At 40.8% G+C, this 27,765-nt stretch overlaps 1 protein-coding gene across 4 annotated transcripts in view; it reads right to left on the reverse strand.

The window, feature by feature from the left end:
* Positions 1–27,765, reverse strand: part of PIP5K1C (phosphatidylinositol-4-phosphate 5-kinase type 1 gamma) — a 142,999-nt gene that overhangs the window by 28,198 nt on the left and 87,036 nt on the right. For all 4 annotated transcript variants that reach the window (XM_043979762.1, XM_043979763.1, XM_043979766.1 and 1 more), the window contains exons 3-10: positions 26,894–26,983; positions 24,774–24,904; positions 22,079–22,196; positions 16,447–16,599; positions 11,888–12,187; positions 10,860–11,068; positions 3,811–3,894; positions 3,035–3,083 (exon numbers count right to left, since the gene is read on the reverse strand). In XM_043979762.1, coding sequence (XP_043835697.1) covers positions 3,035–3,083; positions 3,811–3,894; positions 10,860–11,068; positions 11,888–12,187; positions 16,447–16,599; positions 22,079–22,196; positions 24,774–24,904; positions 26,894–26,983 — 1,134 coding nt within the window. The remainder of the gene's footprint in view (positions 1–3,034; positions 3,084–3,810; positions 3,895–10,859; positions 11,069–11,887; positions 12,188–16,446; positions 16,600–22,078; positions 22,197–24,773; positions 24,905–26,893; positions 26,984–27,765) is intronic.

The following is a 27,765-nucleotide window of genomic DNA, read 5'->3' on the forward strand; positions in this document are numbered from 1 at the left end:
TATGTGTATGCTGTCCTAGTAAATATTCTAAGGGCAAGGAACTCATATTCCACACTTCTGCATTCCTGTAAATACTCAGCCTAACAGTGCAGATCACAAAGGGCAGGGAAGGATGCCTTAGAGGTTAGCTGCCTGAATGTTGTGATGTGTGAGATCTTAGGTACTGAAAAATACTGCACTTGCCAGCCTATTGCTCCTATCTGAAATCTGCCACTGGGAATTCACGCCTGTGGTCCAAGATAAAGGGAAATCACTTCCCTGCCATTTCCAAACCATGGCACCTACACTCTAGCTACTGCCTTCAACCTCTTCCCCCTCATGGAATCTTCACCTCAGAACTTTGGTCCACTCAGGGCTCTGCAAGGTGAGCTTTGAATAGATTTTGCCTGGAATCAAGTCTCCCCTTCGCTTTCCAGCTGCCTTCAAACCATGCCACCTGCACTTCAGTTGTTTTTTGGGTTTTTTTTTTTTCAGGCAATGGGGGTTAAGTGACTTGCCCAGGGTCACACAGCTAGTAAGTGTCAAGTGTCTGAGGCCAGATTTGAACTCAGGTACTCCTGAATCCAGGGCTGGTGCTTTAACCACTGCGCCATCTAGTTGCCCCATGCATTTCAGTTTTATTCAACTCTGCATCCCTTTATATGTTGTCTTCCCTGAGCAGAATGTAAACTTCTTGGGCAGAGATTGTCTTGCTTTGTTGTATATCCTCAGCAATTAACACAGGACCTTGTACATAGTAAGTGCTTAAGGATGGTTTATTAAATTCATTATTCGAGAGCACTAGACTAGAACTCAAGAGACCAATGTCCTAGTCTTACCTCTGCCACTAGGTCATGCTATGACTTCAAAAAAAGCCACTCCCCTCTCAGACTTGATTTTCTGTTATGTAAAATGGGGGGGGGGAGAGGGATTTTACACAGCTAATATCCTATGCTTGAGTTTTTTTTTTTCCATTTTTTGGGGGGGAGGGGGGAGGCAACTGGGGTTAAGTGACTTGCCCAAGGTCACACAGCTAGTAAGTGTTAAGTGTCTGAGGCTGGCTTTGAACTCAGGTCCTCCTGACTCCAGGGCCAGTGCTCTATCCACTGCGCCACCTAGCTGCCCCGATGCTTGAGTTTTTAAACACTCCACCTTATAAGTACAAAATGGGAGAAGCACTGTTGGTATAGTTCTCAAAACTGTTAGTGTGCTGTAATCTCAATATAAGTTAACACTGAGACAAATTAACGAAAAGCTTCAAATCAATCTTAGGATGCATTAAGGGAAATATAGCGTCCCAACAGAAATGATTACTCTTGTTTTACTCTACTCTGTCCCGGTAAGACAACATTAGGAATACATTTTTTTTTGGTGGGGCAATGAGGGTTAAGTGACTTGCCCTGGGTCACACAGCTATTAAGTGTCAAGTATTTGAAGTTGGATTTGAACTCAGGTCCTCCTGACTCCAGGGCCAGTGCTCTATCCACTGCGCCACCTAGCTGCCCCCATTAGTAGTATTCTGTGGGGTTCTGGGCAAACTATTTGAGGAAGGATATTAAGTTGGAGTGCCTGAAAATTGGGCAACAAGGATGGCAAAAGGTGTTGAGACTGTGCCATGGGAGACTGGTTAAAGAAAGTGAAGCTATTTTATCTTAAAAAAAAAAAAAGGAGACAGTGTAGAGCAAGATAAACTGTCTTCAAGTATCTGAAGGTTTGTCACGTAGAAGAGTCATCAGAGTTAGAAACAACGGATGGGCAATGCAGAGAGGTTGGTTTAAGTTCTCTGTGAGGGAAGACTTCCTACTAGCCTCACTTCTGGCCGAGTGATGCAATGGATAGAGTGCTGGACTTGGAATCAGGAAGACTTGCATTTGAGCCCTGACTCAGACACTTACTAGCTGTGGGACCCTGGGGCCTTCACTTAACCCCTCTGGATCTCAGTTTCCTCATCCAGAAAATGAAGGGGTTGGACTTGGTGGCTTCTAGGGTCTCTTCTGGCTATAAATCTGTGATTCTATAAATAACCACAGCTGTCCAAAAATGGAATGGGAGGCCTTAGGAGGTATGACGTTCCCTTACTAGAGGTCTTCATGTGAAAGCTGATCACTTTATTGGGGATGTTGTAGAGAGGATTCTTGCTCAAGTCTAGGTTTGACTAGATGACCTCAGATGGCCCTTCCAACTCTGAGATTCTGGGACTTTATCACCTCAAAGGTCCCTTCCATCTCTAACAATCTGTGAAAATAGAAATATCATTGAAAGGGATAACCCATTAAATTATAATGTTAGTCAGCAACACCTTATTTTCTATGATCTTATGATCTAAATATACAATCTTAAGAGTCTAAGAATGAGATGGGAATTTAGAGGGCATCCAGGTCAACATCCCATCCCAAGTAGGAATCCCCTCAGCGACATTCCAGAGAAGTGATCATCCAGACTTTGTTTGAATTCTCTAGTGATGGGGTTTGCTGTCTCATAAAGCAGTCCATTCGACTGCTGGGCAGCTATAATTGTTAGGAAGTTCTTCTTTATCCATTTCCCTGTAACTTCTCCCTAACTGGTTCTGGTTCTGTTCTATGGAACCATATAGAAAAAACCTGCTCCCTTTTCCAAACAACCCTTATGTGACATGGTCTCTAAACCTCTCACTATCCTTGTCTCCCTACTCTGTGCATGCTCTACTGGGTGACTATCCCTCTTGAAATGAAGCTCGTTTCCCTTCTTTATCTGGCTCTTCTAAACATAGCTCGCTGAGACCAAGTTTTGACTGGGGGAAATGTCCTAAATAGTGTCCTTGCTTAGGATAAGCAGGTTTGAAGGGTGGAGCTTTGTCAGACAGGGGTAGCATGAATAAGTGGACCCATGCGGCCACTGAAAGAAGGGAGGTATCACAAATTAGGAAGAGGAAACTGAAAAGGAAAGGAGGAGCTAAGATCTACTTGTACTGAGAGGCTGTCCTGACTGCTCTAAGATGAAGAGCAAACTGAGATGGAGCAGAGATATAGTACATACTGTCACCTGGGTTACCAAGATGAGTTTCTGGTAAACTCACCCCATCATGGACAAGAGCCTTCCATGTGTGCTCCAGCTTCTTGATGAATCTACAGAAAAATCATCAATGATATCAGAGAAATACACTAGAGATACCCATACTTTTGTATCAGTGATTTTCTAGAAACAAAGCATCTCTACTATTTCCTATTTTTTACATAATTTCCCTAGCTCAAGACAAAGTTAATCTCTTCTTGGAGAAGTAAGGAAAAAAGTTATTCAACAAACAGGCAACTGTGCTTAGAGAATGTTCCTTTTTCCTTTGTCCTTGACTGAAGCTGGCTTTGCTCTGGAGAGAAGTTTGGAATTGAACAGAGCCTGACTTTTTGATACATGAATGACACCTAAGAAAGTTTTCATCGACACCAACCCATTTCTTGGGCTGCCATTAGTTGGTCATTCTAAAAGCTGATATGGTATTTACCATTCTTCTTCACCCCCACACTCCTGACTTCCTGTTGAGATCTGGTAGCATGGTTGTCACTGTCCCATTTGTTCCCTCTCAACACCAAATGAGGTTGTCTTCCCCACCTCTTTTGAAAGGCTAATTATTTTTGCTTTAGAGTCCCAGACTGAAGGTCATTATAGTATATAGAAGGTCTCCGAATTTGGGAAATTATCTGTTTTTTTTTAAATTCTAATAACTGAAAAGAAACAGAACTTAAAGGCTAAGCATGGATCTGATTTAAATTCTAATCAGAAAACTTCATCCCAGGCATTAGGTTTGATTTGGCCCCTGATATAAGAATTCCAAGAAAATTGAGCCCCAGTACCTACCTGTAAGATTGAAGGATGTCAATTATTCCTATGTGTAGCAGCAGACGTTCCCCACGGCCATTCACTGCTGGGATGCCACCCATCCTGGAGAAAGAGGTATGTATCAGTGGCTACCCCAGCTAGTGCAGGAAACATGTGGCCCTAGGGCCCCAGGAAAAGGTTCAAGTCAGAGAGCTGCATTTATGGAAATCAACCTCCCTGCTGGGAGGTAATGCTAAAGAGGACAGCAGGTTCAGGAGCTGATAGCTGAAGTCAGATCCAGAAACTACTTCATTCCCCCTTACCAGAGCCATCTGTCATATAATAAGCCTCTGGGAAAGCAAGGATCCTATCAACAGTAAAGTAGAGGACAAGTGATAAATTTGCCTAAGGTGTTTTGGGTCCAAGCCTTAGGAGATTTGAATGTACCTATTAATCCAATGTATTCCAGATTCCTCATGATCTACCACAAATGGTTTTCTCTACATTATTCTATCATCCATCTGCCAGCACTTCCAAAGTGAGGATTGCAGAATCTTTGCAACTTACATCTATTATCCTGTTCGATCACCACAACAGCCCTGTGAGATGCATGGGCAAACACTATCCCTGTCTGACATATGAGGAAATTGATACTCGGAGAGGCTCAGTGTAAAACCTAAGGCAATAGCTAATAAGTAATGGAGCACAGATTCTCGAGAGCTAGAACAGACTTTAGAAAAACCTAGTCCAACTTCCTCAGGTTAAAAGTAAGGAAACTGAGTCTCAGAGGGTAATAGTGACTTATTTGACAACTGTGTATATGCGTCTTTCACACACATGCGCACTATAAAACAATGAGTTTGATTTCTCCATGCTTTCTAGAATCAGCTTTATCTTTATAGTTATATTGCAGCTTTCTGACCAGTGAAGGGCAGACTAAGTTCATTCCAGAAACTGAAAGTCCTACTTAAGGTCTCTCCCCTACTATTAGAATTATATCCTAGTTAGCAAGTATAACTAAAGATGGCAGGGAAAGCTGTATACTTATTATTATATTTATTTCTCCAAATGTCATGATCATTAGCAAATTTCCCAGCTCCCCAAATGTGCCAGATTCTAGTTAAGTTGGCTGCCACTGGCTAAGATAATGCTGCACCCATTGCCAGTATAAACACAGCACACTGCAATATTAGTTGGTGTTCAGAATCAGTGGTTCAATACTGTTCTGGAGCACAGGGTCAGCCAAGCTCACCTTGCACACAAGTGACCCCATGCACTGTAGTCCTCACCTGTGACTCTGTTATTCTTTTGCTGGAAGTCTGCACCTGGGCCAAATCCTATAAATACCAACACAGTCTGAAGACCAGATATGTTACACTCTGGGGGGATTCCCCCCGCCCCCACAAAGCAACATTTGATCTTAGTGGGATTTTAATTGATGTTCTATTGAACAGATCTAGGTTTCTTACACTAGTCAATATATTAGAGAGGTAGGTTGATGTGCCTATATTCCTTTTGAATGTATTAGGGAAAGTCTGGCTCCAATGCCAGCTGGCTTAGAAAAGAGACTTTTATTCCCTGCCACTATAGAGGAGGAATTTCAGTTCACATAGTCCTCTCCTACTCAAGAACCAAGCAGGATAAGGTCCAAGCTTCTTAGCCTGGCATTCAAAGTCCCTCAACAATCTGGTCCCAACCTGACTTTCCAGTCTCATTTCCCTCTCTTCTCTGTAAGAATTTCCACTCTAGCCAAACTGGTTTCTTCACTGTCACCCTAATGAGTTCTTCTCACCAATATACTTTTGTTAACACCACTCCTCCTGTCTGTAATGTCTTCCTTTCTCTTGTCTGACAATCCAAATCCTTCAAAACTCAGCTCAATATGACCTAATACGAAACTTTCCCTAAGCATCCTAGCAGCCCATGTTGTTTTCTTTCTCTTCTGAACTTCTGCAGCAAAAGTGAGGCCATAACACTATGAAGGAAATAAAAAGCAACTGATTTCTTGGGAACATACACCATTCAGTCTATCTCAGAGCTCATGACTGTCTATGCTATTTACCTGATGCTTAATTGTATTTTGCCCTTGTGTTATTGTCTTGTGTGAACATTAACTCTTGTATTTCTTATAACCTTGGGGTCATTAAGACTTGGTCTTCATATCCAATCTGTTATTCAATCTTGTCAATTCCACCTCAGCAGAATCTCTATCCCTACTGTTACTACCCTAGGACAAGTCTTCATTATGTCCCACCTGAGCCTATTGCAATAGCTTCCTAACATCTTCCTTTCTCTATTCCAATCCACCTTTCTCATGCAGTTGGAATAATATTTCTCATATACAGATCTGGTCGTGTTACAACATGATAAGAAATACCAAGTGGCTAACAATTCGTCACTGAGAATTTTAAACTCCTTTTCCTAGAATTCAAAGAGGCCAATGAATGGCTTTGGGACTACTTGGAAGTGTTATACATGTGTATCATAAATACTTTCTTTAAGCATCATAATGTCAGATCCTTGAGGCAAGGAAATTTAAAATTTTCTCTCTGTATGTCTTGCAAATAGTGGGTATTTAATAAATGTTTGCTGAATGAAGAGAGTTAGAAGGTATTAGACATGTAGAATGCTGAGCATCATATAAAATGAAATTGACTTTTTCTGAGAAGAAAGAACTACTCACTGCCATGGAAGTAATTTTAGAATAAATGAGGCTATGTAGTTAAATCACTAATGTCATGGGGTGCAGAGCACCCCATAAGTTCTCTGGGGCACATCAAGGAATCTTCTCCTTGAGAAACTAAACCAGAGGACAGATAACGCCTAGAAAGATAAGCTGAACCAAATCGGACTGAGCTAGCTTCGGATTCCTACCCTTCATTCTGGTCTCCCTTACATTGGGGAGATAAATTTGGGTGTGGCTGCAGCCTTTGTGTCCTCAAGAGAGGTCTGTAGCCACCCCTCACCCAATTCCTCTAGTCACTACCAGTGGGGGATGGTCCTCCCTCACTAAAGGAACTTTCCACAGGCAGATGGTCCACCCCCATCAGGCCTCTATAAAAGTACCTTCCAGTCTCCTGTTTGAGGAGATTTGGTACCTCTGAGCCATGTGCTTTGTGCCTGTCTCCCCATGAGAAGTCTAAGGATTTCTTTCATGGTTTCCCTCCCCCCACCCTTCCCTTCCCTTGGCCCTAAGTAAACTACCACCTTATTCTAACTACTTTTTGTGTGCAAGAGGGTATAATTCTTTAAAGAGAAATTCCTAAGAACCCCAACCCCATCCCCTACCCCAACCCGTACCCCATTTTCCCCCTTTACACTAACTAGTTAGAGCAGAGGTCAAAATGAACACCAAATCAGTAATTTTAAAGAAAGATGGAAAGACACTATGTGCAATTAAAATAGGCCAATTCTTTAAGCTGACTGGTACTCTGAAAAAAAATGGGAGCTGGATAAAAGTAAAGAAAATGGCTCAAATATTGCTATTTCTAAGAGGAGTTTTACTGAATGAAAATAGCCACTGTAACAAGCTCAAAAGAACCAAGAAACTGTCTCAGCCGACAAACATCTGGATCCCCTTTAGAAGTGGAAAACCATGGCATGGATATTCAAAGGGAATATCTATTATAAGTTGTGATGTTTAAAAATGAATACAAACAGTGAAGGGAAAAATGGGCCTACAAAAAATTAAGTGTGATACCCAGCTAAATTGTATCATCCCAAGAATACTGTAGATGGAAGGAAAATAAAAACATGCAAAATAAGATAGTTCAGACAGCCCTACTTATTATTAAATTAAAGCTATTCAAAAATGGAATAGGCTGCCACAGAAATTATCCAGACTTTATTGGAGGTCTTCAAGCAGAGACGTGATGACTACTCAATGGTTATGTTGGAGTAGGGATTATTTTTTGGATAAAAGCTAGACAGTTGTTAAGGTCACTTCTAACTCTAAAATTCTGTGATTATCATTGATGACTCCGGGACCATCACATTTGATACCTCGGTATCCATTGTGCTATATGAGGTTGTAGAGATGGCATTAATGAAACTGAAGTGAGGAAGAATGGCTATACCTGACCAATACAAAGAAGAAACCTGTGTGGGAGGCAGGACAATTTAAAGGGATTCAAAGGCTGATTTCCAAGGTATCTCAAAGCAGGGAACATTCCAAAAGAATCAACAAGATCATGATTGATATTATTCTCTCCCCCACCTCCTCCCTAAAAACCTGACCAAGCAAATTTCAGTTCAGTACTAACCTATGTCTACTTTCTTACCGCTATAGAATCCTTATTAAAAGGATATATGTAATAATAGCTGGCATTTATGTAGTGTGTTAGGATTTGCAAAGAGCTTTACAAATATTATTTGATTTTATCCTCACAGCAATCTTGAGAAGTAGGTGCTATTATCACCCCCATTTTACAGATAAGGAAATTCAAGCACAAAGTGGCCAAGTGACTTTCCCAGGTCATATGTTAGTAAATGTCTAAGGCAGGATTTAAAATCAAGTTTTCCTGACTCCAGATCAAGCACTACACCTACTGGGCTCCCTAGCTGAAAAGCGGGTGTCCTTGATGAAGATTAAGAGTAAGAAAGCTTTTGTAGAGTATTTCTACAGCTGGCCACATCTTCATAGTCATAATCAATGAAGTACAGAAAATACAAGCTACTACTGTGTTTATAGATTATTGATTACAAAGCTGTGACTCAAGGGTCAAAAATTTTATTGATTTGGCTAATCTTACTATTGATATAGATCGGAACTCCTTTGTAACTTATGATACTTCTGTAACTTAGATGGGTCTCTGGACCTTGCAGTCAACTAGGTGATGAGTCTCCCTTAAGTTCTCAGAGACAGTTCCCCAACTGTCTCATGCACTGGTATCCATGAGATATTGAAGACAGAGAAGAAGACCGTCAGTGCATTTGGTAAGTGCTATATAAAGGATATATTTCCATATATGGACAAGAATCATATGAGAGGAGAAAGTATATATAAGGAGAGGGGATGTGATTCCTACGCCCTTCCCTCCCAGCTTAATTAATGTAATCACAGAAGGTCTAGAATGTAACCATAAGGTGTTAATGAAGTGTTAAATTAACTGTAAAGAAGGGAACAATGTGATTGGCTATTACGAAGTGGCCATGACTTGGGGGCTTTAAATAGCTAGACTCTAGATGAACTTCAGAGTTAGGGTTTGAGAGAGGGAAAGACTGCAAGTTGGAATTACCCATGGAGTAGTCTGGTGCAGGAGGGAAAGACGGGATTTTATTGGCTATATAATTCTGAAAGGAAGCCAATGGACCAGTAGGAGGAATTACCTCTAGTGGAGAGCAGAGAAATATATTCTAGATCAATAAAAAGAGACTGTCACTGAAGAGGCAATTTCAAGGACTGCATCTCCTGGCAGCAGAGAATAGTTAGACTGTGGAAAGGGGCAGACCCTGGGAAGCCAGCTGAACAACCTGCTGAGCAGAGATGCTGAACCCCAGGGGAGCTTTGTGAAGGCTCTAAGAAGAAAGAATGGATTACTAGGCCTTTCAGTACTATGAGCTGTCTTTGTCATATGTGTATTTTACATGTCTGCCTCACAACTGTATTCTAAGGTTAAGCCCTCTCTTTCTGAGTGTGCATTTATGGGAGAGTATGTCCCAATATTATGGAAGGGGAATGTTTTGTGACTACTATTCTTGTTCTGCCATCAGAATTGTTGTTTGTCCTTCATTCTCAAAGAGGATGAGGTGATGTCATGACTTGCATGGAATTGGATTTTAGTGAGGGAGAGTTGTGCAAGGTCACTAACCTCATCCTCTCCTCCAGAGCCATCTGGGTCCAGTAGCATATATTATGACTACTAGAGATGGTCCCAGATGTTTAAGGCAATTGAGGTTAAATGACATGCCCAGGGTCACACAGCTAGTGTCTGAAGTGAGGTTTGAACTCTGGTCCTCTCAACTTTAGGGCCAGTGCTCTATCCACTCTAGCACCTAGCTGCCCATGCCATCTGAGTAAATGACTTTGCTAAGACCTAATTGAGTCTACTGTATGACTTATTAGCAGGAAGCATGCTGGTGGGTGCTTGTGTCCTACAGTATTCAGGGCAAAGAATCACAGGGTTATACAATAAGTATGTGTGGGAGTAGCAGTCTTTCTGGAGTCTCAACCTAAGAGTGCAAGTTGAGAGAATAGGAGTACTCAAGAATTAATGAGATCATGGAGCCATCAAAAAATTGAAGTTAGCAGGTTATACTATACTCTAGCCAAACTAGACTATACTCTGTCCTCCAAATGTGCTGATTTTACCATTTCTGTGCTTTTGTACTTATGCAATTTCTTATGCCTAGAATATTTTCCCTCCTTCTTTGCTGGCTGTTGAATTTCTATACATATTTTAAAGCCCAACTCAGATACCACCATATCCTTTGTGAAGCCCTCCCTGAGCCATCTCTTCTGTGAAGATGTTTCTCTTAGTTCTCGCATAGCAATTTGTTTTGCAATTCCTAAATTACCTGTCATTTATTTATTATATATATGTATATATTAATATATAATTATTTATTATAATTATTTGTGTGTATTATTCCTGATGCTAGACTAAACTCTACAAGGGCAGAAACTGTTTTATCCAAGTGCTATATTTCCCCTATCAATAACATTCGGTCCACAGTTAGTATTTAAAAATGATAGCTGAATTGATGCTGAATGCTCTATATCCTCCTTAGCTCCATATATAGGCTACAGAAAAATTTATTTAGTGAAGGGATACAGCTCTGGTTCTAATTTGGACTGAATTACTAGACTGCCAAATGAAGAGCAGTCCTTCTCCCTTGGTGTCACTTCTATTGCTTTTGGAATGTCAAGGACAGCATGGGCAGGGTAAGGTAACTGTATTCTACCCTTACCCCAACATGAGGAGATCAAGCCTGCGGTGGAAGTGGGTAGGTAGTAGTGTCAGATAAGGAACAGTAGAAAGAGGTCCCTGAGAGAAGGAGAGGTGACCCAACAACTGTCCTTTGAGTTAAGCACAGAGGAATCCTTCCTCAAGGCTGACCAGTGGACTTCAACCAAACTCATTACTTACGTGTCATCAGTGTCTATAGATTCCCCCCGGGCGGCCCCGCCCTGGATAGACTCCATGGCTGTAGAGTAGAGGGCCTTCTGGCCAACTGGACGCTTCTCATCCGATGTGCTCTGAGAGGTTCCCTCTGCCTGCCTTTCTCGCTCATACTGGTCAATGTTATGTATCCCCAACAACAGGCTGTAGTCCATGATCTTAAAACTCTCCAATACCTACATGCCAGTATGGAAGATAAAAGAAAAAAATTAGAGACATACCACCCCAACCCCTCCCAACCCCCAGAATCAGGTCAAACCTAGCCAGACTCTGGCTCTGCCTTCTTGGCCTCTTGTCATTTAAACCCTGAACTCTTAGTTATCACAAAATCTTAGTTATGTAGTAATCACTACTATGTAGTAATCAAAACTGAACTTAACTCCATTATGCAATCTCAGCTAATAAGTTGTATTTCTTTTTGCAGGTTTCTTTCTTTTTTTTCTTTGTGGGGCAATGGGGGTTAAGTGACTTGCCCAGGGTCACACAGCTAGCAAGTGTCAAGTGTCTGAGGCCGGATTTGAACTCAGGTACTCCTGAATCCAGGGCCGGTGCTTTATCCACTGCGCCACCTAGCTGCCCCTGCAGGTTTATTTCTAAAGGGTATTGTTACGTGTTCTTGCAAGAGGTGATCCAGTCCTTCTAAGAAAGGAAGTTCCCAGTTCTAAATACTGACTTTTGAAAAAAATCTAGCAAGTCTATATGGACCTGCTGCCTAGTAAGGCATCTGAGAAACCCTAGTATTCTGAAATTCTTGGCACTCGAGTTGTACGATTCATCCCTCTGAAGTTAGGGCCTGTGTAATCTCATTTTCCTGCTTAGGGTCCATGCCACCTTCTTTCATAGAATGAGGGCTCATGGGATATTCCCTCTCTTTCCAGGGCTGAGGCCTGGCATGACCCTGCCTAGAACAGAACCAGTGCTATCTTTCCCTGCCTAGGACTAAGGTGACGCTCCCATTCATATAAACTTACCCTCTTAGGGGCCCTTTCCCTTACCAAGCAGTCTCTCTGCAGAGTTTTCACCAGTGCATTGAAAGTGTCAACATCCAGCAACAGCCCCTCAGGCATGTCCTGTATAAAGTCCAGGTCCTTATAGGTGGGGATGGACTTTTCCTTTTCCTTCTTATTTGCCCGTCTCTTGTATGTAGAGCCCTTTAAGTCAAACTTAAGGTGCATCTTTACTAAGCGGGGAAGGATGTTGTTCATTACCACCACCCGGATGTTCTTTCCTCCAGACTGAACACAGTAGAGCCCATAAAACTTAGGCAGCAGGGTCCGGGGATTCTGGTTTAAATTCTGGGAGGAGGAAAATCATACTGTTATTACTATACTGTTAGAAGGAAATGAAAAACAACTGGACCTAGAGCTATGAAGATCTGAGTTCAACACTGTCCTCAGTCACTTACTGGTTGTGCGATCCTGGGCAAGTCTGTTAAACTTTCTCACCTTTAGTTTCCTCATCTTTAAAATCCTCACAGGGTCTCTGTGAGGATTAAATGAGATAAGTTATGTAAAGTGCTTTGTAAACCACTTAAAGCACTATATAAATACTATTGTTATTATTCCCTACACCAAACTGGAATCCACTAGAGAATACCGATTTTTGTCTATGGTTTTCTCTGGCCATGTGATTCTAAATGCAAATGTCTACTCTTCAAACTGCAATGAATCTGATCCAAGAAGCCCTGTGCTCTGTCTTGGGCTGCTAATTTTGGTTTGTTGCTCCTGTTCTGGGGAGTCACAGGAGTTGAAAGGAACATCAGAGGCCATCTAGCCCAGAGGTATTAAACACTCAAATGAGGTCCCCAATATTGGTCCACAGGTAACTTTATGTATGGTTTATTTGGGTTTGACACCATAATCTAGCCCATTTTTCCACTGAAAAGAGGAGCCCTTTTACAGCATCCCTAACAGGTGGTCAATCAGTCTCAACTTGAGGATCCCACGCAATGAGGAGTTCACGATGTTTCAAGACAGTCTGTTGTGCCACTGTTGAACTCCCCAGTAAAGATGGTGCAGGAGTTTTAGAATTTGAGGCAGCCTGACATATCAGAAAGTAAATAGGACATGGAGTCAGAAGGTTTGGAATGGAGTCCTAGTGGAGACTTCCTAGGTGTTGGACCTTGAGCAAATTACTGAACTTCTCTGAGTCTTTCATTCTTCATCTATAAAATGGAGATCATTCTTGTATTACCTATCTACAACAGAGAGTTGTTGTGAAGAGTGTATAATAAACCTTAAAGTCTGAGAGAAATGGGAGTTACTGCTGGTAGTAACACATGGGACTTTGGTTTTAGTGTGAGGTTCTCCAGTTGAGGTTGGCATAATGACAATAGTAGCAGATTAAATTTATGTACTATTTTAAGGTTTGCAAATACCTTCTATATCTTATTTGAACCTCACAAAAACTGTGTGAAGTAGATATTGTATTTTTATCTCCTTAGTAAACTGAGGCTTGGAGGAATCAAGTGGCTTACCCAAGGTTACACAGCTAGTACATAACAGAGCTGGTATTGTAAGTATAGAGTTCTTTCCACTACAGGAAGATATTTTCTTAGGCCACTTGGAGGATAATGACTCCCAGCCTTTCTTTTTGTATCACCAAAGCTCTTCAGACTCAAAGATTTCAGCTGACATTTCTGAGCAAGGCCAAGAACCAAGTTAAGAGTTTATCTACCATGGGAAAGAATCAGACGATCTACCTGGCATTTCCCTAAGGTGACTTCAAGTACTCTCCCACTGGGCTGGACTTTGGGCTTAAAGCTTGTTCATTAGACCAGGCTTCGGGAAACCAAAAAACTTCCTGTTGTGGATCTGGGAGCAAAAGAATATATCAACTCCACAGAATCAGAAGGAAAAGCAGGCCCCATCCAAGTGTCATAATCTTTGTTGTTCTTCTAGAAAACCCTAAGCTGCTGTGGTGCTCTCTTTAGAGATGATCATTTGATCTTTATAGCACGCCAGCCACGGCTGGAAGCCTTGGTCTCTTAACAGCCAACTTCTCTGGTCTCTGGTCTGGTGTTTGTCACCTGACACTTGAGCAGAATTCCAAACAGATGCTCGATGTAAGAACTATCATAAAGCAATCATATTCTGTTGTTTTCTGTCAACAGCAAGGCCTAGGCTCTGGTTTCCATTAAGGATATGGGTCTCTGGGAAGAGTGGCAAAGGGTCCTTATCCAAGTGGATGACAATGGTGCTCACTTCTGGATACCACACTTTAAGAAGCACATGGACAAGTAGGTGTAACTTTGGAGAATTGTTACTAGGGTGGAGAGAGGATTAAAAGTTATCAAAGAAGGAAATGGGGATGTTTAAAATGGGGAAGAGAATTTCTTAATTAGTTTTTTTTCAAATATTCAAGGAGCTGGCAGGGAAGAATAAAATGTCTTCTGCTTGGCCCCTATTAGGAGAGGAGGGGAAAGGAAGTAAAAGTACACAGATTTTGGTTCAATAGATGGTATATCTTCTTTCACTAAAGACATGTCTAATAATGGAATGGGTGACTTGGGTTGGATGTCCTACATGGAGGCTGGATAACCACATGTCAGAACATGCAGTAGAAGAGATTCCAGCTTCAGGCAATGGTTAGGTTAAATACCCTCTGAGGTCCCTTCCAACTTTAATGATTCTTAAGTCACTCATCCAATTAACTTCATTATGCAAATTAATAGGCAAGTCAGAAATAGATCTGAGTAAGAATTTTAAACAAAAATAGAAACTATGACTTATCAAGTGACAAGTCAATTTATTCACACATTTCCCCAGAACAAAGGAAAGTATGAAGGCTAGTGAGTATTTTTGCCTTTTGGTTCTTATCTACAAGGTTGGTTTGGCCTTGCTAAAAAATGGAACATGCTTGGTTACATGCAAAATCAGATTTGGGGAATACACATTTGGTCCTAAGGGGATAATTTCAGAACTATGCCACTGCAGACCTCCAGACCCTCACCTGTCCTCCATAATCAGTATGATGGTGGATGCCACCTCACCTATTTTATCTCTACTGCCCAACACAGTGCCCTTATTTTGGGTAGGAAGCCTTGCTGCACTGTAAGCTATGTAGACTCTGGAAGGTAGAGGTCATCTAGTCAGCTTTCTCAAATAATATAGCAATGTCATTCAGTAGCATCCCTGAAGGGTGGTCATCCATTCTCTGCTTGAACATTCTCACTGACCAGAAAGCCTCTAATTTATGAGGCAGCCTATCTCACTGTTAGGATGCATAAGAAAGAAAGTTTAAGTTTTTGAATGAGACTTTCAAGTCAGTACACTCCTCTGGCAGATGTCTTTATATTAAAGAGAAGGCTGGGACACGTCGTTGGAGGGCAGAATCAAAGAATGTTGGTGTTAGAAGGGCCATTGAGGACCATCTATAGTTCTCCTCTTCCACCTTTTACAGATAAAGTAACTGAGATGGGAAGTGACACACAATCATAGTAATTTTGTAGCAGAAGCTGGTTCAGAGCTCAGAGATCCTGATTCCTAGTACTTTGATTTTTTCCCCCCACTGGAACATGCTACCTTCCAGTTTTTCTCCCTTTTTTATTTTAAAACATATTTAAAATTTTATTTTTAGGTCCACATTTTCCCCCTCCCATCTCTCCCCTTTCTTCCATTGAGAAAGCAAGAAGAACCAAACCTGTTACAAACACATATAGTCAAACAAAAATAAATTCTAGCGTTGGCCACACTCACTCTCCTCCTTCCCCCTTCCCTTACTGCTCCCCAACAAATATGCCTCAGTTTGCCCTCTGAGTCAATCATCTATATCTATACAGAGTGGGGCAGCATGTTTCATACCGAGTCTTCTGAAATTGTGGTTGGTCATTATGTTGATCATAATGTTTAACTAAATCTTTCAAAGTTGTTTGTCTTTACACTATTGTTGTTACTGTATAAATTGTTTGTTGTTTGTCTTTACACTATTGTTGTTACTGTATAAATTGTTCTCCTGGTTCTGCTCACTTCATTCTGCATCAGTTCATACATACAAGCCTCCCCAGGTTTCTGAAACCATCCCTTTTATAATTTCCATAGCACAATAGTAGTCCATCACATACAAATACCATAACTTGTTCAGCCATTCCCCACTGGGTGGGCACACCCTCTCCCTCTTAGTTTCCAATTGTTTTCCACCACAAAAAAGGGCCTCTATAAATATTATTGTCCATATGGGACTTTTTCCTCTTTCTTTGATATGTTTGGAAGTACAGTTCCAAATTTATTTCCAGACTGGCTGGACCAATATTCAGAGTGCCACCAAAAATACATTAACATACCTGTTTTTCCACAGTTCCTTCAGCATTTCTCATTTTTCTTTTTTTCCAACTTTGCCAATCTGATAGATATAGGGTGGTACCTCAGAATTGTTTCAATGTGCATTTATCAGATTATAAGTGATTTAGAACACTTTTTTGTATGGCTATAGATCACTTCCTAGCTTCTCTCTTGCCCCAGGATTATTCAAACTTAAACCTTAAGCACCTGGTAATCATTTACTGTTGCTATTACTGGCTGCTGACTGAGAAAAGGGAAAAAAAGGCTGCACATACCATGTAATAGCCAGGAAGCAGCTTCTGCAGGAACTCTGCTTCCTTGTGCATCACAGTCTTAATGATGAACTCATCATCACTAGTAACATAGAAGAGGGAGCCACTGGCACCTGGGTTGGAAAGTTCAATCAGTGGTTCATTGCACAAGGAATACTAGGAAGCAAAGAGAAGAAATGGAAAAATCACAGGTGGCAGGACTGAAAAGAAACCCTGGTAGATGACAGCAATGCAAGTGAGACAAGCAGGTACACTCCATCTGAAAACCATGTTAATATTACTAAAGTTCGAGAAGGTAAATCTTTTACTTGAGTTTTAAGGTGCCAAAATAGTGACAGTAAATACTATTGCTATTAATAATTATTAACCATTAATGTGCCATCATATATACATGTACACACACACACAATCCAAGGTTATAGGAGTCAGAAGAGCCCTCAAAATCACTTAAGGCCAGTCTTTCAACTAGGGTCCCATTCTGATGTTGTACCATGGCATCCAGCTGATCCTGGGTTCCTGAAGGTTTCATATAAGAAGAGTCTATTGCTTGAGTACCAGCTTAAGTTTGGACAGGCTCATTAATATAAGTTAATTTTTGGTTGCAGCAATTCAAGAGAGCTGTGAGACAGACGTGATCTAATTAGATGGAGAGAATACCTGTACTGCTGAAAACATGGATTCTTAAAAAAAAGAAGTATGCCTATAATGTCTTTTTATATAAGTGGAATAAATGTCAATACCCCAATGGATCTGTGATCTCATGGATATGGGTATGATGACCATAACCTATTCAGTGCCATTTTTGTTATCTGTTGTTCTTGATTTCAGTGTGTCTGACTCTCTGTGACCCCATTTGGGGTTTTCTTGGCAAAGATACTGGAGGGAGTTTGCCATTGCTTTCTCCAGCTCATTTGACAGATGAGGAAACTGAGACAAACGGGGTTTGTCCAGGATCGCACAGCTAGTAACTGTCTGATGCTAGATTTGAACTTAGGAAGATGAGTATTCCTGACTCCAGGCATGGCATCCTATTGACTACACCACCTAATTGCCCCTACTTTTGTGATATCCTCCCATAAATATTCTACTGAGGGTTTACCCAACATAATGGGAGTTTTCCTCATGTTCTTTTGATAGTACACGGATAGCCATGGAGGACATTTGCTGTTTATTGGTTATTCCTTGCTCTTGTTATATGACCTATGCATCTTTGTGTATTTGCATCCCTCAAACCTAGCACAGTATCTGGCACGTAGTATGTGCCTAATAAGTATTTCTTGACTGATTTGATTCTTATAATGACATTGTAAGCTAAGGACTATTATTATCATCTCCATCTTACAGATGAGGATACTAAGGATCATAGTGGCTAGGAAACTTGTCCATGATCACACATACAGGTTTAGAACTGGATCTGAACCCAGGTCTTCTAACCCCAGACCCCATATCCTAATGATTATATTATTATGACTACCTTCTTATGGTCCATGCTGCAATACAGCTATTGTATGGTGAATGTCTAATTACTGTTCAGTAGTACAGCTGTATGTATCTTATTCTTCTTGCTAGAGTGTGCTAGAATTATCCATTAACTGCCTATCTTCTTGCTCATGTCTGTGCTTTGTGCAGAGTAGGTACTTAAAATATGGGTTGTTGAAAGGATTAAGTGAATGAACAATTCAAAACAAATGTCTAAGGGAATGGAAAGGAAACAATTGTGAAGTTCCCTAGATTTATAATAAAAATAACAAAAGTATGAATAGCAGTAGAACTACTTAGGAAAGTAGTAAAATGATCTTTCCCCTTGGATAAGGGTTTCTTTTTCCTGTCTTTGAAAGGCAGTGCCAATAGCACTAAGGGTTTAGATGGCTCCTAAAGGTTTGTCTGTATTTGGGCAGAGACTTTCCTAAATGTGCAAGAGAAACCCCATTTGCTCCATTTTTGAGTTTTAAACTTCTGAAATACCATGAATCCACAGGCTCTTATAGCCAAAGCGATCTTTCAAGCTTATAGAATCATAGGATGTCAGAGCTGAAAGAACCCTTAGAACACAAAACAGAGCAGAAGGGTAACTCATCCAACTGATTTAAAGAGGAGGAACCATCTCTAATTACTATCCAGAAAGGCTACCAGGATAATACTCTTAGTCGAGATGCCTCAAAGTCCTTTTTTAATCCTTTCCCTTAGGAATGCTTATAGCGATATGTTTAGGTTAGCTGGAAGGAAGACAGAAGCAGGTTATTTCTGAGACTCCCAATTTCTTTCACATCCCCAACTAAAGATTCCTAGAGTCTTCCTCTAAGTTAACAACAAAACATTAGGATATGTGCTGAACACGCACAGAATTTCTCATCATTTCTGTGAAATTTAATTGGCTCTGTGGCAACAAATGCCACCCAAAAGGCAGCAGCACGTACCTTCTTAGGTTGAAGAGTTGGACAACTGTCTCTAGACATGTCTTAGGCTTTATTCCAAAAATTTTCCTATATTCCCTAGTTGGAAGAGGTACATATACAGCAAACTCTCTTAGCTCAATGTATAAATGAAAGGATGGGGGGGGGGGGAAATGGAGAGGAAGGAGATTAGGAACGAACAATCCATCCACATGTCAACCAAACTGACAAGGGACCAGGATGGCCAGAGGAAAAGAAACTGGATTTAGGGGATTGCTTAAAGGGAAGGAAAAGAATAAATGCCAAGGACTCAATCCACACAATTCATTAAATACTCCTTAGTTTGTACTGAAAACAGCTTACAGCACTACATGGATTAACAAGCTAGGATTTTATCTACTTAATTATCTCATGCATCATTAAAGAGACGTACTGCTGGGGCGGGTAGGAGCTGACAAGAGAAGAGCTGCAAATCAGACTGGTGACCTTTTTGAGGCAGGAAGGCGTGTCTTCCCCCCAAATTTGTAACCACTATCATCAAAATGGCAACTAGCCTTTCATACTACACAGATGGGACACACACTATCTTCTCTTCTAACAGCTATTATGTGAGACTTGGCTTTGTTCTTCAGAGTCTAAGTCCTGATCAAATCTGGTTTTTATGCACACCCACATCTGTTAAAAGGAGTAGTATTTTCGTGGTGACAAGTTGAGAGTTTTCCCCTTCTTTTAGGGTAAGGACAGGAAACTCCATCTTTCCCTCTTGCCCCAAAGACTTTCTCTGAGCCTGGGCAGGATTCTTTGTATTTCATTGGTTGAATAAGGCAGAAGGTCCCAGAACTTGGCCAGTGGTATTAAACAGGGGCCTGCTGCAAAGTGAAAAAGCAGGTGAAACAGCAGTCTTGGGCTTAGCATTACCCATCCTGACTTCATGGCTGAAGGAGCCTTTCCATTTCAAGGTTTACAATGCAGTTTTTCTCTCCTTACCATGCAGCACTAGAGGAGGGATTGGTGGCCCTCATCAGGTGAATCTATCTTCCAAGCAGTTCTTATTGCATGACCATCTTTCCTAAGCTATAATGTACTAATAGTGTAGCACTTAAAAAAAAAGGAGATTTCTTGATATGTTGTTTTTATATCTCAGTAATTTCTAGATATTATTTCTCCTATCTCTCCCCACCCCCATCAAGCTAAAATTTCCCTTGTAACAGAGGAAAAAGTTAAGCAAAAACCAAAACCCAAACCCTGAAATAATTACTATGTTTGATAACATAGTCCCCAGTCCCAACCTCTCTGGAAAGAAAATGGAACTATCAGTTAAATTGAAAGAACCCACTGGGGCACTTGGTAGGGTGGAGGGCCCCCATCCAAGGTAGCCAGCTACTGGTCAAGCCATCTGCACATCCACACTCTCTACCCACAACAACAGAGTGTGTGTGTGTGTGTGTGTGTGTGTGCATGCGCGTGTGCGCGCATATGTATATAAAAAATATATATATATACACCCCCACATTCCAGATAGCCTTCTTTTCTTTGCCATGGTTACTGTTATCTCCTATCTCATACTTCATATCTTATTGGTTAAAAATTGACAAGGGGAAAGAAGAAATGAAGGCTCTGAAGACACAAGCAGGCAAGAACTGGCAACCTTTTCAAAGGGATATGGCAAGTCTTAATTCTTTTATTATTTCAACCTAGCATGGGCTGTCCAGAAGGAGTGCCTCAGTTCAAATGGAAATATACCCAAGAAAGGATCCTCTTTAAGTTCTTATCAAATAATACTTCTCTCAGGGACAGGGGAGGGCAGGTAATTGGGGAGGGGTAATAAAAGGGAGAGGGGGAGCATCAGGAAGAATAAAAAAGTAATGAAAAGGAAAGATAAGAGGTGATAAGAGTCGCTGACATTATAGTTGGAAAGGCCCACAGAACATATAATGTGAAAGCTGAAAAGGACCCAAGGTCACAAAAAGTTGAAAATAATCTAGATCAGGGGTTCTTAACTTGAGGTCCATGGCTAGATTTCAGGGAAATTATGAATTGTATTGAGAAAATAAGAGTGTCTTGTCTGTGGAAATAGCCAGAAGGCCAGTGTCACTAGATTGAACAGTATATGTCAGGGAGTGAGATGCAAGACTTTAGAGGTAGGAAGGGGCTAGATTATGAAGGGTTTTGAATGGCAAAGCATTTTGTATTTGCTCCTGGAGACAATAGGAAACCACTGGGGTTTATCCAGTGGAAGGGTAGAGGGCTATGACATGATTGGACTTTTGCTTCAGGAAAATAATTTTATTGGCTGTCGGATGCATTGGAGTAGGGAGAGACTTGAGGCAGGCAGATCCAGGTTATTGTAATCATTCATGTGTGAGGTGATGAGTTCCCTAATATAGGTTAATGCATTTATTTCCTTTATTTTATAGATGAGGAAACTGAGGCTCAAAGAAGTAAACAATTGTAGGGGTAGGGAGAAAACATTTTTGCTGACTTAAAGTATTTGGAAGGCTGTTCTATGGGAAAAGATCAGACTTGTGTGCTTGGTTAGGTAGAATTAGAACCAATGGGGGGCAGCTAGGTGGCGCAGTGGATAAAGCACTGGCCCTGGATTCAGGAGTACCTGAGTTCGAATCCAGCCTCAGACACTTGACACTTACTAGCTGTGTGACCCTAGGCAAGTCACTTAACCCCCACTGCCTTACAAAAAAAAAAAAAAAAAGAATTAGAACCAATGGGGAGAAACTTTCCACCAAAAATGGAGTAATGGTTCCCTAATCTTTGAAGTAAGATGAGACTCATGCTTATGGTAGAAGTGGAACTGGATTAACTTTGAGGTCCCTTCCAATTCTGAGATTCTTTGATTTTATGAAAAGACATCCTCATGTTCACAATGATTGTTGGTGATCTATCAAGTAGAGGCATAAGAATGAAATAAATTGATTTTTTGAAGCACCTTCCAACTCTATGGCTGAATTTTTTGCTAGTTCAAGCTATATCCCATAGGAAATGATATCAGATGACCAAAGCTAAGTGACCGATTTTACAACTTTCCTTAGATCTGTTTGGCTCCTGGCTACCATGCATTAAAAATTATCTGCTAGCCCATAATCTAAGCATTTTTCCATCAAAGTGGAAAAAACAATGGTCTCCTCAGCTTAGAAATGACCAAGATGGATTCAAACCATATCAATGCCATGCAAAAAAAAAAAAAAAGAAAAAGAAAAAAAAAAGCCCAAGCATGCATTACCTACCAAATAGTCGTCGGGACGAATACCAAAGAGCTCTCGGAAATACCGAAAAGCCACAGGTGCATAGGTTTTGAATCTGAAGTCAGCATAGTGATGGGCAGGAGTGAGGTTACTTCCTTCGCTGTGTGGAAAGGATGCAAGGTGGAAATGTGTGTGAATTGGCATTAATATTATCCACTACTTCATTTCACTCTCATTCAAATTCTGATACTGTATTCTCCCAACCTCAAGGAGGAAGCCAATCAAAGTATGATGATTTAACAAAATCATACAATTATTACAAAAATGGGAATTATATCCTAGACTATTTGAATGGGGAAGATTATGGAACTTCATACCCAGAAGGTCTCTTAGAACAAAAACCTTGATCAAGTTGAACTTCCTATTTACAAATGGAGAAACTGAGGCCCAAAGCGGAGAAATAACTTGCCCATCATCCAAAGCTATAGAGATGAGTGATGCCAGAAAGAAATGAATAATGATGTTTTTAGGGTCTGTATTTTGTGAAAGCAGTGGGGGAAAGATCTCATCCTTTTTTTTTTTTTTTAGTGAGGCAATTGGGGTTAAGTGACTTGCCCAGGGTCACACAGCTAGTAAGTGTCAAGTGTCTGAGGCCGGATTTGAATTCAGGTCCTCCTGACTCTGGGGCTGGTGCTCTATCCACTGCGCCACCTAGCTGCCCCGGAAAGATCTCATTCTAATATCAGAATGGTCTCAATTTGAATTATTATGAAAGTGAAGGTATTCTAGGCCTTTCAATCCAATCTAACAAGCATTTATTAACTGCTCATTACGAGCAAGGCACTGGGGATGTAAAGACAAAAAAACTAAACAGTTCTTGCTCTCAAAAAATTTTGTTCTCCTGAGGAATAACAGATTTGGAGCTGGAAGGAACCCCAGAGATTATCTAGTTCAACCTCCTTTTCCTGTAAGGTGAGATGTTAAGTCACTGGCCAATAGTAACAGAAGCAAAAAATAGTAAAGCCAGGATCTTAGCCTAGGTACCTTGATACAACGTTATACATAAGAAAATACAGAGTAAGTAAAGGAAGTAATTCCCACAGGGCAGTAACTGGGGCAGGGATGGGGGCAGAGGAGGGAAGACGGGAAAGTATTGATGCAGGAGGTGGCACTGAAGATGTGCTGTGAAGTCTACCAGGACTATTACAAGGCAGAGGGGGAGGGAGTGCATTCCAGAAATGAGGCACCACTTGTGCAAAAACTTATGGAGGTAAAAGGTTCAATGTTATACCCAAGGAATAGCCAACATACAAGTCTATTTAGAATGGAGTCTGCAACAGGAGAAAGAAAAAGCCCAGACCTATAACTTCATTATTTATAGACGACTCGTGGATGAGAAAACAGGCTCTGTCAATGTAGGTTAATGCACCTTTAAGAGTTGACTAGAAGGGGCAGCTAGATGGTGCAGTGGTTAAAGCACCGGCCCTGGATTCAGGAGTACCTGAGTTCAAATCCGGCCTCAGACACTTGACATTTACTAGCTGTGTGACTGTGGGCAAGTCACTTAACCCCCATTGCCTAAAAAAAAAAAAAAAAAAAAAAAAAAGAGTTGCCTAGAATAGTGAGAGGTTAAGTGACTTGCCCAGGGTCACTTAGCAGATAGGTTTCAGAGGTGGGACTTCAATCCAGGTCTCATTGGCTTTGAAGTGAGTTCTTCCTCTACTACAGATACTGCTTCTCATGGAAAAGAAGGATAATATAAAAAAAAAGTCAGGGAAAGTAGATGCTCGACAAAATGTGCAGGGCTATAAACATTAGTCTGAGGATTTTGTATGGTATCCTACGGGCAACAGGGAGCCAATGAAAATTACGCTTTCAGAGAATACTATTATTCTAGGTCTTTGAAGTAGGACTAAGTCAATAAGGACTGGAGAGTTTCTTTATTATCCTCCTCCTGATGCTTCTGGCAAAATATCCATGTACATATGGGCTTTAGTTCTTAGGCCTAGTCTAAGCCTGTCCCTAGCACCCCAAGGTGATATAGAAATAGGCCATGGAATAATACCAGAGAAGGCACTAGGGGGTTGGGGCATACTGAGCACCTCATTGTTGCTTGAGGTAAGTAGCCAGGAACCTTCAAGGTCACAAAGCTAAAAAGGGTCTCAGAGGCCCAGCCTGAAACAGCTATGAAGACCCTCTCAAAGTGGTCCTTGCTTTAAGACTGGTGTTAAGAATAATACTGCAGGGGCAGCTAGACGGTACAGTGGATAGAGCACCAGCCCTGGAGTCAGAAGTACCTGAGTTCAAATCCGGCCTCAGACACTTAACACTTACTAGCTGTGTGACCCTGGGCAAGTCACTTAACCCCAATTGCCTCACTAAAAAAAAAAAAAAAAAGAATAATACTTCATGGGGCAGCTAGGTGGCACAGTGGATAGAGCACCAGCCCTCGATTCAGGAGTACCCAAGTTCAAATTCGGCCTCAGACATTTGACAGTTACTAGCTGTGTGACGCGGGGCAAGTCACTTAACCCCAATTGCCTAAAAAAAAAAAAATACTGCGAATCACCCCAATCTGTGAGACTAACTGGGAATAGTTTAGGGGGTAGACTTGGGGGAGAGGTCTGTTTTTCATGTTTTTAACCATTGTTTCTACCCACTAAGGAATGTGGATCCAGGGATTCCTTGACTTCCTCCCCACTTTTAGCCCATCGCATATATATTTCCAGAGCTATACCTGGGGAAAAAGATGCTCTCCACCACGTAAAAATCTTGCATGAGGACATCTCTCTCTGGTTTGGAGCTCAGGTTGCCTACAGTGTAGCCAATTCCTAACTGGATGGCCCCCCGAAGAGTAGAGGAGGTGGTCTGTGGGAAAGCACAACAAAGTCATCACCCCTTTTATTTCTTATAATCTCACAATTCTGAGGGGTCAACCCTAATACTCAGTTTCATAGGATGACTCAGGGAGATCCAGGGGGCTCAACTTTGCCAACTATAAATTAGCACGAGTTCAGTTTTGGTGCTGGTTTGGAGGGAATATTAACTTGTATAAATACCCAAATTACCTTGGTTTCTATAATCATGTATTAATTTGTGTTTATACCAGGAGACATTTTAATATAATTTTTGGATTTTAATCAATATAGTTATGACAACCATACTACCCTACACTGTGTGTGGCACTTCAAAGATTTTTTTCCCAAGTATTATATCATTCATCTAATTTTTTATTCTCAATATCTCTATGAGGCAGTTGTAGCAAGGAAACCTAAGGAAATCTAGAGAGGAAAACAGAGTTCCTGAAGTAAAATTAATACCTGGGTAGACAGCTCATGTCTCCTGATTCCCAGGTCAAGGTTCTTTCTCCTAGGTCTAGTAGTTAGATAATAAGCTTGCAGGGCCCCCAGACCACTTCAAACCAGATTATTATCAAGTCTTTAATAAGCATTATATGATAATGAAGATTTCACAACCAATGCTGCTAGAATCTAAGATGGGATAAAGTTTATATTGTGAACTTTTCCCCTTCCAATAGCTTAAACTGACACCCTTAAGAGACTAGATGGATTTTAAGGTAAATTAACTGCAATACAGTAATGAACCATCTCATACTATGATGAAACTCAAAAGAGATGTTTGGAAGACACTTAGAAATCTGAAATCCTGTCATAGTTCTGCCTGAACTCAAGGACTGAAACTGAAAAGAGAAAAAGTTTACTAGCTAGTCTGTATCAGTAGTCCCTTTCATTTAAGAGTTCTGAATGAAAAAGGACTTTCTTAATGATTTGTTTTTGTACAAGGGAATTTAACCAGCTTATATTTCCAAAGCCCTTCACAGTTTATTAAAAACAAACAAACAAACAAACAAACAAAAAAAAAACCCCAAAGTTCCTCACAACAACTTCAGGAGGAGAAGCAGTTTAAGTGTTATAGTGTTATCTCTATTTTACAAAAAAAAGTAAAGTGAGGCTCTCAGAGGGAAAAGGACTTAGGATCCCAGAGTGATTAACAGTGGAAATAAATTTGAAACTGGGCTTTCTGACTCCAAGTTCCTTCTATTATGCCATACTGCCTCCCTGAGATCCATGTCTACATTACAGAGCTACTCATGATCTTGGTTATATCCAGGGTCTCTCTTTGATAGAGCTAAGGAAGTTTGTTTCTAGAGACTAGATGAGTTACTATGACCTTCTGTATTACCAATCTCTAGCATTTTCTTTTCATAGAATTATATTATCTTAGATAATATAATATAATCTTAGATAACAGAGTTGGAATGAACCTCAGAGGCTCTTTGGTCTAAACCCTATCCCTAAGCAAACAGGAATCCCTGATACAGTATTCCCAAAAAACAGTCATCTACTTCTACCTGAGAAATATTAACTCATTAGGCAGTCCATCCCACTTTGGGAAAGTTCTAATTATTGGGGAGTGTTTCCTCACATTGAGCCAAAGTCTGACTCTCCCTGTAACTTCCTCCAGTGTTGCCTAATCCCTCTTCTACATAAACTAATTTGATTCCATTATGTGTTCTCTGAAGTGTTTGTTCTTTTCTCAAGCTAATCCTCCTAGTTTCTCAAACTGATTTTCACATGGCCCAATTTCCAATCCCCTCACCATTCTGACTGCTTCATCTGATCATGATTCAGATGGTATACATCCTTCCTAAAATGTGCTGCCTGGAACTGGATCTGATAACTCCAGAAGGCATCTGATCAGAGCAGAAGACAAGAATGATCACCTCCTTTTTGGTCATCAGATTTCTCTATGTCTCTTTATCACTCATCTTTTTCAGTCTCTCATTTGGACAAATTTTATACCCATCAGATAGTGAATACAAATCAGCTGTAGAACCTTTTTGTAGGTGGTTTCTCCAGAAGCATCAACTCCCCGATGACCTAGCTTCTTCCCGTGTCCACTGGATTGTCCAGACAACATTGGAGACTAGAAAAGGAGAAGAAAAGTCATTGAAAAGTCATCTTAGTGCAAGGCAGTGAGTGGTTTGCCAGGAGGGTCATGAACTTTTTACAAATAACATGTTCAGGTGCCTACCTCTATTTTTTTTGATATGCTGGAAGGTGAAGTTTTAATGAGGTAGTACAGGGGCAGCTAGGTGGCACAGTGGTTAGAGCACCGGCCCTGAAGTCAGGAGTACCCGAGTTCAAATCTGGCCTCAGACACTTAACACTTACTAGCTGTGTGACCCTGGGCTAGTCACTTGGCTCCAATTGCCTCACTAAAATAAAAAAAAAAATTTTAATTAATGAGGTAGTACTGACTCAAGAGCTGAGGAAATATCAACTCTCATAAGTAAGAGAGGCAGGGCTATGTGCCAATTCTCACAAGGGGGCAGGCCCTACTGATTCTCTTTGGTAGGGAATGGGTGGGAGTAAAGTGTTGCTCTGTTTAAATTTGGGTAGAGATCATGGTAGGAAGATACTCTCAAAAGCAGCAAGGAAATGGTATGGTGATGGCTGACCAGCCCACATAGCCCTGAAAATAGGACCATGTAACATCTTTAGCAAAACAGGTTGCCAACTCCTTTAGAGTAGCCTGTGGAGTGGAAATTTTCTAGAAGTGAATTCAAAGGAACATTTATCAAATGCCTACTGTATGCCAAGCAATGTACTAAGTGCTAGGAGATAGATTGGAATGGAACATACAGTCTAGTAAGGGAATACATTATATAAAGTGTATATGTGTGTGTATACAATCTTTTTTTTTTT

This window comes from Dromiciops gliroides, chromosome 1, assembly GCF_019393635.1.
Source record: "Dromiciops gliroides isolate mDroGli1 chromosome 1, mDroGli1.pri, whole genome shotgun sequence".
In the NCBI taxonomy this organism is placed as follows: domain Eukaryota; kingdom Metazoa; phylum Chordata; class Mammalia; order Microbiotheria; family Microbiotheriidae; genus Dromiciops; species Dromiciops gliroides.